Genomic DNA, 17576 nt, shown 5'->3' on the forward strand with positions numbered 1-17576 from the left:
GACATATTACTAAAAAAAAGCTACCAGAACACTTGTTTTGGTGTCAATTGTCATTATATCATAAAAGAAAGGGGTTAAAATAGTGCGCTATTTTTTTTGCATTTTGAGTCGGTCTACTATACATACACCTCCAAGGTCCTACCCTAACCCAGCAGGGCATTCTTTACTTAACCTAACTTGGTCATCTAGCAATATACAGGAAAAGCACTAATTAAAAATTTAGCCTATGTATTTAGCCGCTTCAGCAATCATAAAAATATGAAGAACAAAAAGAGTTTTATATCTTAAAAGAAATAATAAAAATGATTGAAGCAAAAAATATATGATCAAGGTGATTTTAAGAGTCATTGCATATATCAAAGCTTATAATTTTACTTTACATACCCAAATCACTACTCTCTATATTAGTATGTATTAGAGCTGAAAGTACATTGTAATATTATATTATAAACAATATTATAATACTTTGGTTGGTAATAAGTTTTAAAATAATATTAAAAAAATTTCATATAGTACCAAAATTTTAACTCATATAGTACATATACAGTGTGTTTTTTTTATGAGCACTTTTTTGAAAGCAATTTTACCCCACTTATAGTTATCAGAATTTAATGATTAATGGCTTATTTTCTTCGTTTTTTAGGGGAAATTATGAAACAACAAAAAAAATTACAGTTTTTGTTGAAAAAGTACAGTAAAGTTGAAAATTAAAAACTTAGGTGTCAACATATAAAAATGGTTTTAGCGCATTTTTCTTTAAAAAATGGATTTTCTGTAGTCGACTTTGGGGGGCCAGTTCTCCCTCCCTGGTTGAGATATGACCTTCAAACTTTGATATGTTCTAGTACATGTCCCTAATAGTATCTGTATACATTTTTAGCTCTATCTCTCAACTTTGAAGTGTTTAGCAGCCATTCTTGCAAAAGGTTGATTATTTGAGCATAAGAAAAATGCGCTAAAACCATTTTTAGATGTTGACACCTAAGTTTTTAATTTTCAACTTTACTGTACTTTTTCAACAAAAACTGTAATTTTTTTTGTTGTTTCATAATTTCCCCTAAAAAACGAAGAAAATAAGCCATTAATCATTAAATTCTGATAACTATAAGTGGGGTAAAATTGCTTTAAAAAAAGTGCTCATAAAAAAAAAAACACTGTAGTACCATATAGTACAAAATTTTGACTATATAGTACATAAAGTACATATAGTACACAGTGGTCACCCTGTAAATGATGATATGACTTATGGAATGATTACATTAAACTATACCACTTAGGTATAAAATGTTCCATCAATGTATTTTCTCTGCTAACAATAATTGAAACAAGATCAGTTTTCATGAAAACTGGTGCCTTCGTAAAATAAAAAGCAAACTAAAAGTATAAAAGGAAGTATAACGTCTAGGAAAAGGTAAACCGAAATGTGTTTTTTTTTTAATACATAACATACTTGTATACAAGAAAAAACAAGGCATATTTTAAAAAATTACCTATTGTTTTTGTTTGCATAAAAGTTATAGGAACAATAAATACTATTCAAATAAAATATCTGTTGCTGACCTGCCAATGAATCCAAGTTTTGAGAATGTTGCTGACAAAATTCCAGGTAAGAAGCTAAACTTCTGGTTAGTAGTGACAGAGAACTTTCTAAGGTACAAGAGGCCGCCTGCTTCACCAGAAAGGAGTGACTTAAATCTGGCGGGGATGGTATCAGGATGGCAGCTGCCGGCCTTGCAGGCAGCTCTGGTTCCTGGTAGGATAAGGTACTAAATACAGGGATATGACACATGAGAAAAAAACATTTTTGGTTGTTAATGTAATGGATCCTGTTGTAGCTTTTTACAAAATAAAGATTACTTAACGGAAAAGATAGATTTTGACAAGGATGGCAACGTCCAAAAAAGGAAGCTCTAAATTCAGACAGTAGGACAAAAGAACATTGACATTCAAAAATTGTGTAAATACAGGATACTGTTTAAGGGCATACTTACATGTTTAGGTAGTACTTTATTATAGATATGCTTCGCTTAAAATATTGTACCTTGTTGCCCTAGGAATCATTGTTTCAAAAATAAGACGAATAGAATAGTTGTATTTTACAAAGTTATAAGAATCACCGTATAAAGTTTAAAATCGATAGAACAGTTCTAACTCGCGTATATTAACGATAAGAGCTAACCGTTATGTACAGACGAACATAAGACCCTAATTATAGAAAAGCTTCGCTTTTAAGAATCTTTGAGTCATATCTCTGTACCTGCTTAGACCTTCTTTCTTATGTGTTTCCTCTTTAAGATAATTGGAACTACTATCTGTCGTTGTCTTCCAGAAGGCCAGAGACAGTGTGATGGTACCTTTATTTGGCTTCACCAGTAAACTAACTTTTCGCCAAAACATTTTTAGAATCTTAAAATGAAGTACATTATCAATTATATGTAAATGAAAAGGGATAGTTTCACGAAAAGTATTTAAATAAAACAATTAAATTTGAAAACGTGCTTTTACTAGATTTGTTATGTAACTTTGTACAAATTTTTTTGTGTTACTTAGAACAAAGTTAGAATTTTTTTTGCTGGTGATTATAACTAACTAATATAGTTTAAACTTTTCGAATAAATTTCGTGGAACCATCCCATTTAAATAATAGTATACAACATGCCAATATTTACATTGTAAATAATAATAAATACATATATACAACTGTAAGGATAAAGAAAAAGTATTCAAAAATAAAATAATAATCTTATTTTTTAAAATCCGGTCCTTTTGAAGAATAAGTAGATATTTAAATCCTTAGGAATACTTTTTCTTTTCCCTTAAAAAAAGAAATATTTTAGATTTGCAGATTATGTGTATTTTTATCAATATATAATTTAAACTTCCTTTTAATTTTAATCAATTTTTCACAAGTAAATGATAAGAATTATTCTTTGTTGATGACAATCACAACATACTATTTTACATACACTCACATAAATAAGATAAAAACAATCGACTCAATAATTATTTTTAAAATGGGCTAAAATTGTAGGTTATGGACATTTTTACTTTCATAAAAACTGTAATTTTTTTCATCCATTCAGAAAAAAAATCCGCAAATCTGAACTTTTAAAATTTAAATGAGATATAATCATATTTGTACAATATGTACTTTGTTCAAGCATTACACATAATCCTATTATATAAAGTAGTAAGGTTATTTTGTCTGTAGCTTAAGATTTTCATTACTACTACATTGATTGAGTTCTCCATTGTAGGAAAGCTTCACATAGGTCCCCGGATGGTTTTTGGCCTTTTAATCATAAGGATGGTTTTTAGCTATTTGTCTGAACCTAACTACCCCTATATGTTAGAGACGCGTCTTATTTGATGACGAGACTATGAGCGGTGTCTCTGTGCTTCTCTAGAACATATTTATGGGGGGATCTGAAGTCGCATTGGTCACAGTGCAGGGCAAAGCCATCGTGAACAATCTTGACGTGGCGCTTCAGGTCAGCTTTGTATGCGCCAACAAACTTGCACTGGTCACATGGCCATCTAAATATAAAACAAGAATGACAACATACATCAGTAAAGAGTGAGTTATAGAGGAGATGTTCAGTTCTTATAGCAAAGGAAAGAAAGAAGAGAATAGGCACAACCCAAAGAAAATAAATGTTTGTCTCTTAAAGCATACCGACAAACAGATAAAACAATGTATATAATAGATGCGCATATGTATATGGAATTTGTTTTTCTTCAATAACTGTCGAGAAAACCAAGGAGAACCCTGAAAAAATCACTTTCACCCACAGCGTTATGGACTGAATGACGGGCAGAATAAAGAATTACAGAGTATCTTCGCTACTATTAACATTAGTTTCATTAAAACTTGTGTCCCTTTAATCACTAATCAGATCTCAAAAGGTAACTTTATGTGTAAGAGCCAAAAATGAAAACCTTCAAAGTAAGTTATACGCCGAATATCCAACAGTACGAACATTAAACTCCCTGGTTGTAACTTATCCGAAATAAGGATCTAAAGGGATAAGATAATGGTAGATAAAGGGGGGGGGGGGGGGGGGTAAAATGTGGTGACTCGTCACACAACATACCAGCAATTTTATTTTGGGTGCTACTCCCTTAGTTTTAGAGATAATTGGATGAAATCTTTTGGGCTGGGTCACTAATTACCCCAACTATTGGTATCTTTCAAAAAAAAACGCCGCCGGGAAAAATTTTTGAAAAAAATAACATGGTCTCAAATGATTCCAAATTGCCTAATTCGGCGAGAAATGCAATAAAAAAAAATTTTTTGGTGGCGGCGGCGGACGGCGGGAGCGGCGGTAACGCCGCCGTTTTCTTAATTCAAATATTTTTTACTTACCAACCTAAAAAGATTTTGTTTCAATATCTTCAAAATCACAGGAAAATTACTGTATTTAAATATACCTTGATAAACGAGAATTTGAAAAAAAGTCCCCCCGCAGGGTTGCTTGTAAGGGGAAAATTTTTTGAAAAAAATAACATGGTCTCAAATGATTCCAAATTGCCTAATTCGACGAGAAATGCAATAAAAAATTTTTTTTGGTGGCGGCGGTAAACGGCGGCGGGCAGCGGGAGCGGCGGTCCCGCCGCCGTTTTTTTTTGAAAGATACCAATAGTTGGGGTAATTAGTGACCCAGCCCAAAAGATTTCATCCAATTATCTCTAAAACTAAGGGAGTAGCACCCAAAATAAAATTGCTGGTATGTCGTGTGACGAGTCACCACATTTTACCCCCCCCCCCCTTTGTGTACATCAATGATGATACACAAAATCATCCCTTCTGTAGATTAGCGGTTGAAACGTTTGAACATGAATCTCAATGAACCAACCAATCAAAACGCAATAATAGTCCACAAAATTAAAACAACGAATAAGATGCGTTGAGAAAAAACTTTGGGGGCAATTGTAATGCCTAATGTCCACTCCCTCTTTGCATCATAATACACGAGAGCATTATAGTCCAAATAACAACAAAGTACGAACCTGATGCCCAAATGAACCTTTTCCACGTGATTTTTCATACCATCCTTGGTTCTTGTCTTGTAAGCACATCCCGGCTCGTTGCAGTGCATCATGTCAGAATCATCTCCTGAATTACCAATACATTTTAAAGACCTGTGGGAAAGGAAATAAGCAAAGTAATCATTATAAAAACTAACAAGATGTCTAGCTGTCTATATCATGTCGAAGGATCTCGCGAACCACAGAAACGATATGATTCTCTTTTACAGTCTGTGTAGATTCTTAAGTGTCCATGGAAGGTTTTTAACTTTTTGGGGGAAGGAACGAGAAAGTATGGGAGAGAGGGTGTTGAATAAACCCTCCTCCCCCCACACATTAAGTGCCCCTTCTAGAGGAGTGGCCACTTGTAAGAAATAGAAGAAAAGGAAAGTGGAAGATGAATAAGGAAATGAAAAATGAAACTGTTTTGCTAGAGACAGATATCTCATACTTATCAAATAATTTGTAGGAAATGAAAACAAGTTTACATACCTGAATGCTTATTTTTCATGTGCTTTTGCAGGGCACACATTCTGCTACATTTCACATTGCATATAGGACAATAGAATTCGCCAACAGTCTTGAACAATAATAGAAATTGGACATAAAATCAGCCGTTAAACAATGACAACAAGGTACATAATTAGCATAGCACAAACTAGCTAGTAAAACTTTAGATAGATAAAGAACATTAAACTTTAGTACAGTCAAATAGAGAATTTAAAGTAAAACAACCCCATCTGGACAATCACAGTAAAGAGCTTATTAAAATTATTTGGAGATAAAATAAAACAACAACACATGGTTACGTTACGGTATATATAGTTATATAGTAGCTGTGCTACATAAAATATCTTTTTTTTTATTTTCAATTTAGTATTATAAGCGAAAAAGTTTCTTTTTAAAGTTTTGGTTTCGTCAATAAAAGCCTTACTTCATTTTAGGTATGAAAAGATAAAACCATAACTGAAAAAATATATTTTGGTGGTCGCGATATTTTCATAATAGTATAAAAAAGCTTAAACTCAAAGTTAGCTCCAAATAGGTGTACACCCCCATTCCCCCCTCCCAACCAGCTGATGTGCTTCTGCTTTTTTAACTAAGGCTAGCTAATGGATATATGACACGTGGATATTGTGACAGGAAAAAATATTTGTCGTATATTTAGGTTGCTAATATAGACCTCAGATGAAAAATTAAATATGGTATGTGAAAAAAAATCACAATATCCACGAATTCTATATTCTATAGGTAGCCAATGTTTCAATGTAATACTTACTATGCTAGTCGGTTTCTTGGACTCTTGTCTGATCTGAATCTTATGCAAGAACAATTCTTTGTGAGTTGTAAAGAAAGATCCACAGTGGTCACAAAAACTCTTGTTGTCTGGTAACATTTGACAAACAATTAAGGTTAGGTTAGGTTAAGTAAGGGCTTGGAAAGCTTTGCAAACATAGAGAACGCACAAATAATCTAAAAATACCATTGAGACAGAGGACATTGGACTGTTTATTACACTGGTTCCCGAGTTTTAAAGTTTTTATTTAATGGCATAACAACTTTGGGGACTATCTTATTAAATTTTGATTAAGTTGAGTGTCAAATGTCCAACTGATGCTGTTTTAGGTGTGGAGAAAATTACCTGCTACCTCCAACTTTTGAAACAACTCCAGAAGATGGATCCAGAATTAGTAAAGTACATGTTTTTATCGTTTGAAATTCATAATTAGCTAGAAAAGACAATAATGGCTACTAATTTCAGACTTTAAAGACATTACCTGGATTCCGTGAACTTGCCGGCATATATCCTCCCGCTGTGGATAGCAAAGAGGAGCTGCTTAGCCAGGCCACGGAAGTTGTAAGTATTTATTTCATATTATGTAAATATTTAAAAAGAAAAAGTAATTTTAGCATTAAAGCAGGACCAAAATGGTCATAACTCAATTTCAATATTTGTTTAAAATCATTGTTAAAAAGTTTACTTTATAAAAAAACAGAAAATTGAAAAGATTATATTGTATTTAGAAAATGAAGTTTTCCTGTTACCTGTAACATTTGAGCCCTTAGAGGACATTTAAAGGAATTCTGAGGTTTGTTTGATTATTATACATTTTTTGTTAATTTATGTATTATCAAAATTGCCGTTAATATGCAATATAAAAAAGATTCAAGATATTTCAAAAAATAGAAAGACAATTAAAAGTTATAGTTAATAAAGAATATTTATATCTTTTAGTTGTACCTGATTGTATCTGGAATCATCTTGTTCTATCTGTATACCTGCAAAAGCCCGAAAACAATAGTGGTTTTTGAGTAAGGTACAATGATTATTTAATATTGAATGAAAATTTATCATTTTAAAGATTTTTGAAAAAGAAAGAAAATAATGTTTTTTTTACTTACCAAGTTTATTTCCTTTTAAGATTTAAAAGTTCAACTTGCAAAGTGTGATGATGAAAAAGCTCCTATTTAAGAAATCTGCAATCCCTGACTAGGTAAAAGTCATTATATTTGTATTTAATTTATAAAATTTGCTAGTAAACTCCGGGTTATATTTTGTAGCACCATAATTTATTGTGTTTTTTGTAGCACCATATTTTCATATATTTAAAACATTTATAATTTGCAATTAAAAGAATATTTTTTTTTATGGAATGATCTTTAAACTTGCTACCAAATGCATAAACTTTCAAGAAAATTAATCTTGTTATTTTTCTTTGCAGTTTATTGATCAAGTCCTGGCAAGCCAATCAGCTAAGCCAACGTATATCAACTACCTGAGTGTATTCTTTTTCTACCAATTGTTCAATGCCTATTGCAGAAGACTATGGTAAAGCTTCCTGGTAAAGATGAGAAGAGAATATCTACATCAGATTGAGACTGTATCTAATGACTGAAAGTGGATTGTATCTGAGGTATAAAATTAATCCTTCCCTGGAAATCAGATGTCCTATACCTCGTCCCTGGAATAAAGGAAGCAACAAAACTGGACATTTGACAATCAATAAACTACGGTTCCAAGCTCGGTCAATTATAGCTTGAAGAGTCTAACAGCCACGTTTTAACCTGGAGGACTGAAGGTGGACCTGCCTGGGAGCCCCACCTGGCAGCAGCTGCGAAGCTAAAGCCGAACTAGCCGTCCCTCGCGGGGTTGCTAGCACATCACACTAATTTGCATTATTATATATTATATATATTGTTTTATAGTTGAACTTTTTCTTGCTCAATAAAAACGGCCGTAAAAGCGCCAACCCACTAGTCTCATGCAGTAGCCCAATATATGGCTACCGCCCGTCGGGCAAAATGCAGACGTTAAACCTTGTGGGCCCTAACTTGAGATTGAGACATCGGCAGTTTTAAGGATCTTAAGCGGCATAACTCTAATTTTCCATAAGTCCGCATGATTAAGTAGACAATTCCATGAACCTGAGAAGCTCTGGACTCACAGACCCTGGGCTGGATAACTTGCCCCCATTGCGCCGAGACAGAGCCCATCCTGTAAACCACACTACACCAAGGCCGCCAGTTTCAACGCGCGCTAATTTTGAGTCTGATTTGCCGGCGTCCCCCTTTACATCACGGAGAAGTTTAGCCCGTTCTCCTACTGGCCCCCTACCTGCCGCCAACGTTCCTATTGGTCCCTTGTCTGCCGCCAATTCCACGTTGCGCCCCCTTTCTGCCGCCAGAGCTCCTATTGGTTCTCTGTCTGCCGCCAGTTCACCTTCGGGCCCCCTTTCTGCTGCCAGCACCCCCACGCGTTCTGACGTTAGTGAAAGCAGTGGGGACACCCTACAATGGGATAATAGTGTTGAAGAAACAATACTTAGCTCAGATAATAGACAATTTGAAATTAGCCACACCGTCCGTGTAAAAACCCCCAATATGGTTTATGAAGGGGAAGTAAAACAGGCACTTGCGTCCCTCTGTAAAGCCCAAATCCTTTTTGAAAACCATCAAGAGAAAGGAAATGATTCTTTCAAGTATAAAACCACCGTCCTAGACCGTGCTGTAGAAGATTTAAATTTATCAGCAAGTCTGCTTAGTGACGTCCGAGCTCATTTTGAAACCAACCCGCCCGAGGATAGAAACCTGGTTGAGAAGGCCGGTTCCGCAACAACGCTGTTAAATGATATACGGACGTTGGTCACTAAACTTTGCGACCACCTTTATGAAAGAAGTATAACTGAACGTGAGGCCGCCGCCAGCTATTGCACCGGCAGCCGCCGCCCCTGGAAATATGCCAACAGGGATTAGGGTTTATCCTGTCAATCCAAACAAAATGAATGATGCTACACGGCAAGTTAAATTAATGAGACTTGAGGCCACCAAAACCACAGATGTCCCGCGTGCTGGAAATGTGGAGGAGCTACTCTATGCCATTACAAACAGGATCCCTGAATCGGACGCACACTTGATGGAGATGCTGTACGATTTTGAAGAGTTACAGAAAGAGACTTTGGAGTTGTTTAAGAGGCTTGACACACAAATTGTTGACGCCATGGAGCTTGATGAAGTTGAAACGGCTACAATGCTTCAAGAAACTAAAAATAGTCTTGATAAACAATACTTGCAAACACGCGACTATGTAAAAGAAGCAGAACTAAGTTTTGGGCTAAAAACAAAGTGTGTCACCAGTAAACATAAGGCCCAGTCTCTGACCGTCCCGGAATTCAGTGGAGAAAAGGGGTTAGATTATTTCACCTTCAAGCAACAATTTATAATCTACGTTGGTTCTATCCCCGACCTTACCAACTCTGACCGTTTGTAATTTTTGAAGAAAAAATGTTTAAAGGGACTCCCTGCCGCCATTTGTCTGCAAGAAACAACTATTGAAAAATGTTGGGACAAGTTATCAGAAAGGTATGGAAACATTCCCATGATCTTTAACAAATACAAGGATGAGTTTTTCCATTTCGGCAGATGTCCTTACAAAGATTCTGAGAGGACAAAACAAGCAGATTGGTTATATAAGGTTCAAGCCAAGCTGCTAGAGGTTGAGAAATTTGCCGAGAATAATGACGTCACAAGCTATTTATATACAAAAAGTGACATTCACACATTGGTCCAACAGCTGTTAAACCGCGAGCGCCAGATAGAGTTGGGACGGCGATACCAAAAATTTAAATCTGGAATGGGTCTCATGGATGAACACAAATGTTTTGATGAATGTATCACTTTTCTTACTGAACAAGTAAGTGACATTAGTTGGCAATTGTCCATGCCCGCAATTTCTCTGCCTGGTGAAGATAAAACTAAGAAGGTGGAGAAGCAATGGAAAGAAAATAAAAAGGAGAAGGAAACTGTCCTCTCTGTGGGCGCCGGAAACAAACCAACTGACAAAAAGACACGGGAGAAAAGTTATGGAAAAGAAGATAAGCAAAAAACCCCACAACTCCAACAGACGGGCGACGGCTATCCACCAATCGACGTTGTGTGTGGGGAATGTGACGGCATCCATACCCACCTGTATTTTTGCAAAAATTTCTTGGACACGCCTATAAAGGAGAGGGCAAAGTTGGCCACCTCCAAAAAAGTTTGCCATAGATGCCTTCGAATGGACAGTAATGTTGATTTAAATGATCTGCAGTCATGGTGGGACAGGCATGCCAACGACTGTCGAACAGACCACTTTTGCAATTTGGATAATTGTGGTAAAGTCCACCATAGAAGGCAAAGGCATATTTTGTGTTGTAGTTATCATCGTAATACCAACAAAAAGAGGCTTGATAACTTCAAGGCCTCTATTGATAGCAGCAGGCTTCCCGGCGATAACCTTCTGTTTGTTGACACATACACAACATTACCTGACATTGGAAGTCAGGTGACGGCAACAGACCTACCTGCAAATGTTATCCCAGATGTTGAAAACCCTGGTATATTTATGTGTCAAGAGTTAGAGATAACAAAAGGAGGTCCAACTATACTACTTTTTTATGACAGTGGTTGCGGATCTGCCTGTTTGAGCACGAGAGCTGTTAATCTGATGGACACTAGGGAGATTAGGCCTGGACCTACAACTTTAAATGTCGCTGGAGGAAAGTCAATATACTTAGAATATGGTGACCGGCAATTTGAGCTACCAATGGCCGGGACTGACAAAATAGCCACCGTCAGTGGTATACAAATGGATCATGTCACCACCCAGTTCCCAGTCTGGGAGTTAACTGAGGCCTATAATGACATTGTTAAAGCTTATGGACACACTGTCAAATTGCCAACTGTACCTAAATCTGTTGGTGGTTCTGAAGTAGACTTGTTACTTGGGTCAAAATATAATTATTTGTTCCCTACTGTGGTTGCTACTCTGCCCAGTGGTTTATGTCTGTATGAAAGCAAGTTTGCCGGGATGGGTGGTCACCGTGGAATCCTTGGCGGTCCCCATGAAGCCTGGAGACCAGCTGCCCATGCTGCCAATTTTATGGGGTCAGCAGCATTTTTAACCTGTGAATTAAGAGCCTATCAGAGCCATAAACGTGCATTGTGGTCATCTCTGGACTGGAGTGTTGATATGCCAACAAAAGATATGGATGTTGTTGAAGATACGGCTGGACTGACAGAAACGCAACATTCAATAAATCATGCTAAAATGATGGAAAGACGATACTTTGAGCTGGAAGGTGTTGGAACAGAAGCCCCCTATAGATGTGTTAACTGCAGAGGCTGCCCTACCTGTAAGAAGGGCAACCAACTGGAGCATCAGAGCCTAAAAGAGGAGAGGGAGGATGAGATAATCAGTCAATCTGTCAAATTTGCACCTGAGGAAAAAAAGGTCGTTGGTACACTTCCATTCATTTGTGACCCTGATGTTGAGCTAGGAGAAAATCATCATGTTGCTTTGGCTATCCTAAAAAGTCAAATGAAACAATTACAGGGAAATCCTGAAAAAAGGCAAGAGGTTCTAAAGTCACACAATAAGTTGGTTGAAAATGGTTATTCCTGTAGAGTGTCAGAACTACCGCCAGAAATACAACTTGAAATGGAAAAGAATAAAGGCTGTTATTATCTGCCCTGGCGAACTGTTCACAAGGAAGGCAGTTTAAGCACACCCGTAAGAACAGTCTTTGATGCATCCAGCAACTCTACCACCGGCAAAAGTCTTAATAACTGTCTGGCTAAGGGCAGTAACAGATTGGAAAAAATCCTTAATCTCTTGGTGAACTTCAGGAGTGGTGTGTATGCTTTCTGCTGCGATATTAAAATGGCATACAACCAGATAAAACTTGACCCAAAGAGTTACAGATGGCATAAATATCTTTGGATTGATGAACTTGACCCGAGTAAACCAGTGGAGGAAAGATGTATGCTAACCATTATTTATGGTGTAATTAGTTCCGGCAACCAAACAACTGAAGGTATTACACAAGTTGCCAATTATTGTAAACTAAATCATCCTGAATATACACTAGGAGCTGAGGTGCTGATAGAAAAGTGTTATGTGGATGATGCCAATGATGCTATGGATACCATTGAGGATAGAGTAGAAGTTATTAATGGTATCAATTTTACCTTGGACCTTGCCAATATGGAAGTTAAAAGTTTTGTCTTGTCTGGACAAAAACCTGATGAAAAAGTCTCTTCAGATGGTGTAAATGTTTCAATCCTTGGCTATACCTGGGCACCAGAGGAAGATGTCCTGTCTCTTGAAGAAAAGCCTTTGTATTTTGGCAAGTGCAAGCGTGGAAAAAGACCTGACCCTGTTAGTGGAGACCTTAAGGAAGCACTTCGTAGATACTTCACTAAAAGGACTATTCTGTCCCTCATTGCTCGCAGCTTTGATCCTTTGGGTTTAGTCTCCCCTGTTACTGGAAACTTTAAGCTTGACTACAGAGAAATAATCGACTTACAAGTAGGATGGGATGATGGTTTACCTGATAAGTACCTGGACAAGTGGGTTAAGAACTTGGAATTGATGCAACAGCTGCCGAAGATAAAGTTTCCCCGTTCGGCTGCTGGTAAAGATAGTGTTGATTTGATTATTAGTGTTGATGCAAGTAAGGATATAGCTATTGCTTGTGGCCATGCAAGACACATATCAACGGATGGCGAGGTTACTGTTAAACTAATTGCTGGCAAATCCAAGATTATCACAGGTTCAACCATCCCACGTGCTGAGTTAAAGGCTGCCGTCATGGGGGCTGTATTATCCAAGGTCATAATAAATAACTACAGAGGCAAGATTAATAACACTTATTTTGTTAGCGACAGCTCTGTTGTACTTTCCTGGCTAAATCAAGATAGCCGCCCAATGTCCATTGGTGTAAGAAATGCTGTTGTTGAAATCCTGAGGTTCAGTTCCAGGGACCAGTGGTATCATGTTGAAACTGCGTTAAATGTGGCTGATACTGGAACCCGTCCAGGAGTAACAATTGAAGACATTGGGCCAGAATCTGCCTGGCAAAGAGGAAAGGAATGGATGTACCTGAGTCCTGATGACTGGCCAATTAAAAAGGTTCAGAGTATCCAACTGACTAAGGAAGATAAAGAACAGGTTGGAAAAGAAATTAAGTCTATTTCTGTTAATGTTAGCCTGCAGGATGAGTTGACCGCTAGATATGAATATGGCAAGTATGTTATTGACCCTAATCGTTATGGCTGGTGGAGGACAATACAAGGATGCTGTTATTTAAAAAGATTTGGTTTGTGGCTCTTAAGCAAGTCAAAGGATATAAGCGGAAAACTGCCAAATAATGTCAATATGAAGGACCGTTTGAGTTCTGTGGAAATTAAAGCTGCTGAAGACTACTTTTTCCGTATTGGAACTGCTGAAGTAAAGAAGTTCACTAAGTCAAAGGACATTTCTGGCACTGTTGAAAGGGACGGAATTATTTACTACACTGGCAGAATTCTTGATGGACAGAATATTTTGGATCCTGAAAATGTTTTCCCAGACCTACGGCCACTTACATTTGTCAGACCTGTATTGGACAGGTACAGCCCAATTTCATATGCAATTATGAAACATGTCCATGAAAATCTTGTCAACCATAGAGGGACTCAACACACCCTCCTTGAATCCAGATATATTGCCTTCATTATTGGAGGTAGAAATCTGGCAAAGGAAATCAGACTAGGATGCCAGCTGTGTGTAAAAAGAAAGGCCAGACTGTTGGAGGTAAAAATGGGTCCTGTTCATGAAAATAGGATAACTGTAGCACCACCCTTTTTTAACACCCAAGTGGATCTCTGCGGACCATTTATTGCCAGATGTGAGCATAACCACCGTTCATCTGTTAAAGTTTGGGCGGCCATTTTCCGTGACCCTGGATCTGGTGCCCTAGCCGCTCACATTATGCAAGATTATTCAACAGAGGCTTTCTTACAGTGTTTTTCAAGATTCTGCCACAACCACTGTGTTCCAGACATGATCTACATTGATCCAGGTAGCCAGTTAAAGTCAGCGTGTAACAGGATGGAGTTAAATGTGACCAGGTTGACCAGAACATTAAATGGTAAGCATACTGTTGGAATCAAGTATCAGGTTGGACCAACAGGTGGTTCAAATTATCAAGGTGTTGTTGAGAGATCTATTGCTGAAGTTAAAAAGCTGTTTTTCTTGACATTTGGTGGAGTTAAACTGAGTATTTTGGCCTATGAAACTGCTCTGTCATTTGTATGTAACGAGTTAAATAATCTGCCTATTTGTATTGGATCTAAAACCAGCGAGCTTGATCACATTGATTTGATCACCCCCAGCAGATTAATGTTTGGCAGAGCAAGTAATAGAAGCTTAAATTCCCCTGTGTGTGTAGATAAACCGACAAAACTATTGGCTCAATTAGACCAAGTCTATGAGTCATGGTGGAAGGTTTGGACTACTGAGAAGATTGCTGACTACATCCCAAAAGCCGCTAGATTTGACAAGACGACGCAGCAACCTAAAGTTGGAGATGTCGTTGTTTTCTGCAAGTCAGAGGGGGAGAAGTTTGTCGGAAATCAGAATTTTAAGCTTGGGATAATTTCTGAGGTGTTTACCAGCAAGGATGGAGTCATTCGTTCAGTTATGGTTGAGTACAAGAATGCCAATGAGGCAGGCACCCGCCAGACCCGCCGTCCTGTCCGCAACATTGCAATCATTGTCACTGAGGACGAGCTGACACTCCCAGAGATCTTAAACCAAGCAGCCAAGAGAGCAGATTTAATGTACTTGTACAAAGGTGATAAATAAACGTTAATAAACATGTGAATTTTATGTTATTTTTATATGTAAAAACACTTTTATTTGCCGAAGTTTTATTCTATAAAAAACATTCATTCAGTTTTATCCTAATTTTATAAAACCAGTTTTATCTTAATATTATGGAATATTTTACACCATTTTTATTTTAATGTTTTATCCAGTTTTGGGCCATTGTGCCCCGTCAATTTTTGTTAATAAAAATACTATTGCATTTCTTGCATTTTACGTTAGCTGTACACTTTAAATAAGTCTTGAAGTACAAAAAGTAATTTCAAAACTATCAAATAAATAAAAATATTTATGTTTGTAAATGCATAGCAAGAGGGTGTGTCATCACTAGACTATCCCTCAAGTTCTGCCAATAGTTAAACCCGGAGTGAGGTTGCAGGTAATTTTTCTTCCGCCCGGCAGTGTCAAATGTCCAACTGATGCTGTTTTAGGTGTGGAGAAAATTACCTGCTACCTCCAACTTTTGAAACAACTCCAGAAGATGGATCCAGAATTAGTAAAGTACATGTTTTTATCGTTTGAAATTCATAATTAGCTAGAAAAGACAATAATGGCTACTAATTTCAGACTTTAAAGACATTACCTGGATTCCGTGAACTTGCCGGCATATATCCTCCCGCTGTGGATAGCAAAGAGGAGCTGCTTAGCCAGGCCACGGAAGTTGTAAGTATTTATTTCATATTATGTAAATATTTAAAAAGAAAAAGTAATTTTAGCATTAAAGCAGGACCAAAATGGTCATAACTCAATTTCAATATTTGTTTAAAATCATTGTTAAAAAGTTTACTTTATAAAAAAACAGAAAATTGAAAAGATTATATTGTATTTAGAAAATGAAGTTTTCCTGTTACCTGTAACATTTGAGCCCTTAGAGGACATTTAAAGGAATTCTGAGGTTTGTTTGATTATTATACATTTTTTGTTAATTTATGTATTATCAAAATTGCCGTTAATATGCAATATAAAAAAGATTCAAGATATTTCAAAAAATAGAAAGACAATTAAAAGTTATAGTTAATAAAGAATATTTATATCTTTTAGTTGTACCTGATTGTATCTGGAATCATCTTGTTCTATCTGTATACCTGCAAAAGCCCGAAAACAATAGTGGTTTTTGAGTAAGGTACAATGATTATTTAATATTGAATGAAAATTTATCATTTTAAAGATTTTTGAAAAAGAAAGAAAATAATGTTTTTTTTACTTACCAAGTTTATTTCCTTTTAAGATTTAAAAGTTCAACTTGCAAAGTGTGATGATGAAAAAGCTCCTATTTAAGAAATCTGCAATCCCTGACTAGGTAAAAGTCATTATATTTGTATTTAATTTATAAAATTTGCTAGTAAACTCCGGGTTATATTTTGTAGCACCATAATTTATTGTGTTTTTTGTAGCACCATATTTTCATATATTTAAAACATTTATAATTTGCAATTAAAAGAATATTTTTTTTTATGGAATGATCTTTAAACTTGCTACCAAATGCATAAACTTTCAAGAAAATTAATCTTGTTATTTTTCTTTGCAGTTTATTGATCAAGTCCTGGCAAGCCAATCAGCTAAGCCAACGTATATCAACTACCTGAGTGTATTCTTTTTCTACCAATTGTTCAATGCCTATTGCAGAAGACTATGGTAAAGCTTCCTGGTAAAGATGAGAAGAGAATATCTACATCAGATTGAGACTGTATCTAATGACTGAAAGTGGATTGTATCTGAGGTATAAAATTAATCCTTCCCTGGAAATCAGATGTCCTATACCTCGTCCCTGGAATAAAGGAAGCAACAAAACTGGACATTTGACATTGAGTGTCCAAACATTTTAACCACTAATTATAATTTATATCAATTTATTCACCAACGTCTTATCCCTGGGATTTATGGTCAACTAGACTCGGTTCTAGAGATATGCCTTTTAACATCCCTTCAAGATTATTTTTTTAGCATAGCTACTATATAATTGAAATGTCCGTCTGTAGTATAAATAATATTAAATGTGTGTCAACTATCCTCCGGACTGAGTAACTTCTTCATGGTCCTTCACGTGCATCAGGTATTCCTGCTTCACTTTGAACTTTATGTCGCATTCTCTGTGCAGTTTAGATAATGGATATTTTTGTGCTTGTTTGAAAACAATATTTAACAGAAAAAAAAGATATTTTCATTAAAATAACAGTACAGTCGCTTGTTGTTTATTATGAAAATAGAGAAAATTGTCAAGTGAATGTATTAGAAGCAAAACTACCTTATAATTAAGAAATTTTGCACTTTGCAGGTCTACTGTTTCGATGCACCATAATAAAAAGCTTCCATACGACAAAACAACACACACACTCACCATTTACAAGAAATAATTTCTAAG

At 36.2% G+C, this 17576-nt stretch overlaps 2 protein-coding genes and 1 long non-coding RNA gene across 3 annotated transcripts in view; 1 reads left to right on the forward strand and 2 right to left on the reverse strand.

Moving 5' to 3' along the window:
• Window positions 1-1532: 1532 nt before the first annotated feature.
• On the reverse strand, window positions 1533-2403 carry LOC145335247 (uncharacterized). The gene is made up of 2 exons (XM_080180984.1): window positions 2268-2403; window positions 1533-1750 (listed from the first exon to the last, which is right to left on the reverse strand). Exons 1-2 carry the CDS (start codon window positions 2395-2397, stop codon window positions 1533-1535), a joined length of 348 nt encoding a protein of 115 aa, XP_080037110.1. The 5' UTR covers window positions 2398-2403.
• A 2-nt stretch (window positions 2404-2405) lies between these two features.
• Window positions 2406-17576, reverse strand: part of LOC145304608 (uncharacterized) — a 28800-nt gene continuing 13629 nt past the window's right edge. The window contains exons 13-17 of the mRNA XM_080146527.1: window positions 17225-17304; window positions 6308-6414; window positions 5521-5614; window positions 5011-5116; window positions 2406-3537 (exon numbers count right to left, since the gene is read on the reverse strand). Of these exons, the coding sequence (XP_080002653.1) occupies window positions 3363-3537; window positions 5011-5116; window positions 5521-5614; window positions 6308-6414; window positions 17225-17304 (562 nt within the window). The 3' untranslated portion in view covers window positions 2406-3362. The remainder of the gene's footprint in view (window positions 3538-5010; window positions 5117-5520; window positions 5615-6307; window positions 6415-17224; window positions 17305-17576) is intronic.
• On the forward strand, window positions 6626-8033 carry LOC145304613 (uncharacterized). Its single transcript, XR_013874143.1, has 5 exons — window positions 6626-6886; window positions 7054-7118; window positions 7265-7346; window positions 7452-7523; window positions 7752-8033. It is a non-coding gene; the product is annotated as an uncharacterized LOC145304613 (long non-coding RNA).

Source organism: Acartia tonsa, chromosome 13, assembly GCF_053477335.1.
Source record: "Acartia tonsa isolate MP-2025a chromosome 13, ASM5347733v1, whole genome shotgun sequence".
In the NCBI taxonomy this organism is placed as follows: domain Eukaryota; kingdom Metazoa; phylum Arthropoda; class Copepoda; order Calanoida; family Acartiidae; genus Acartia; species Acartia tonsa.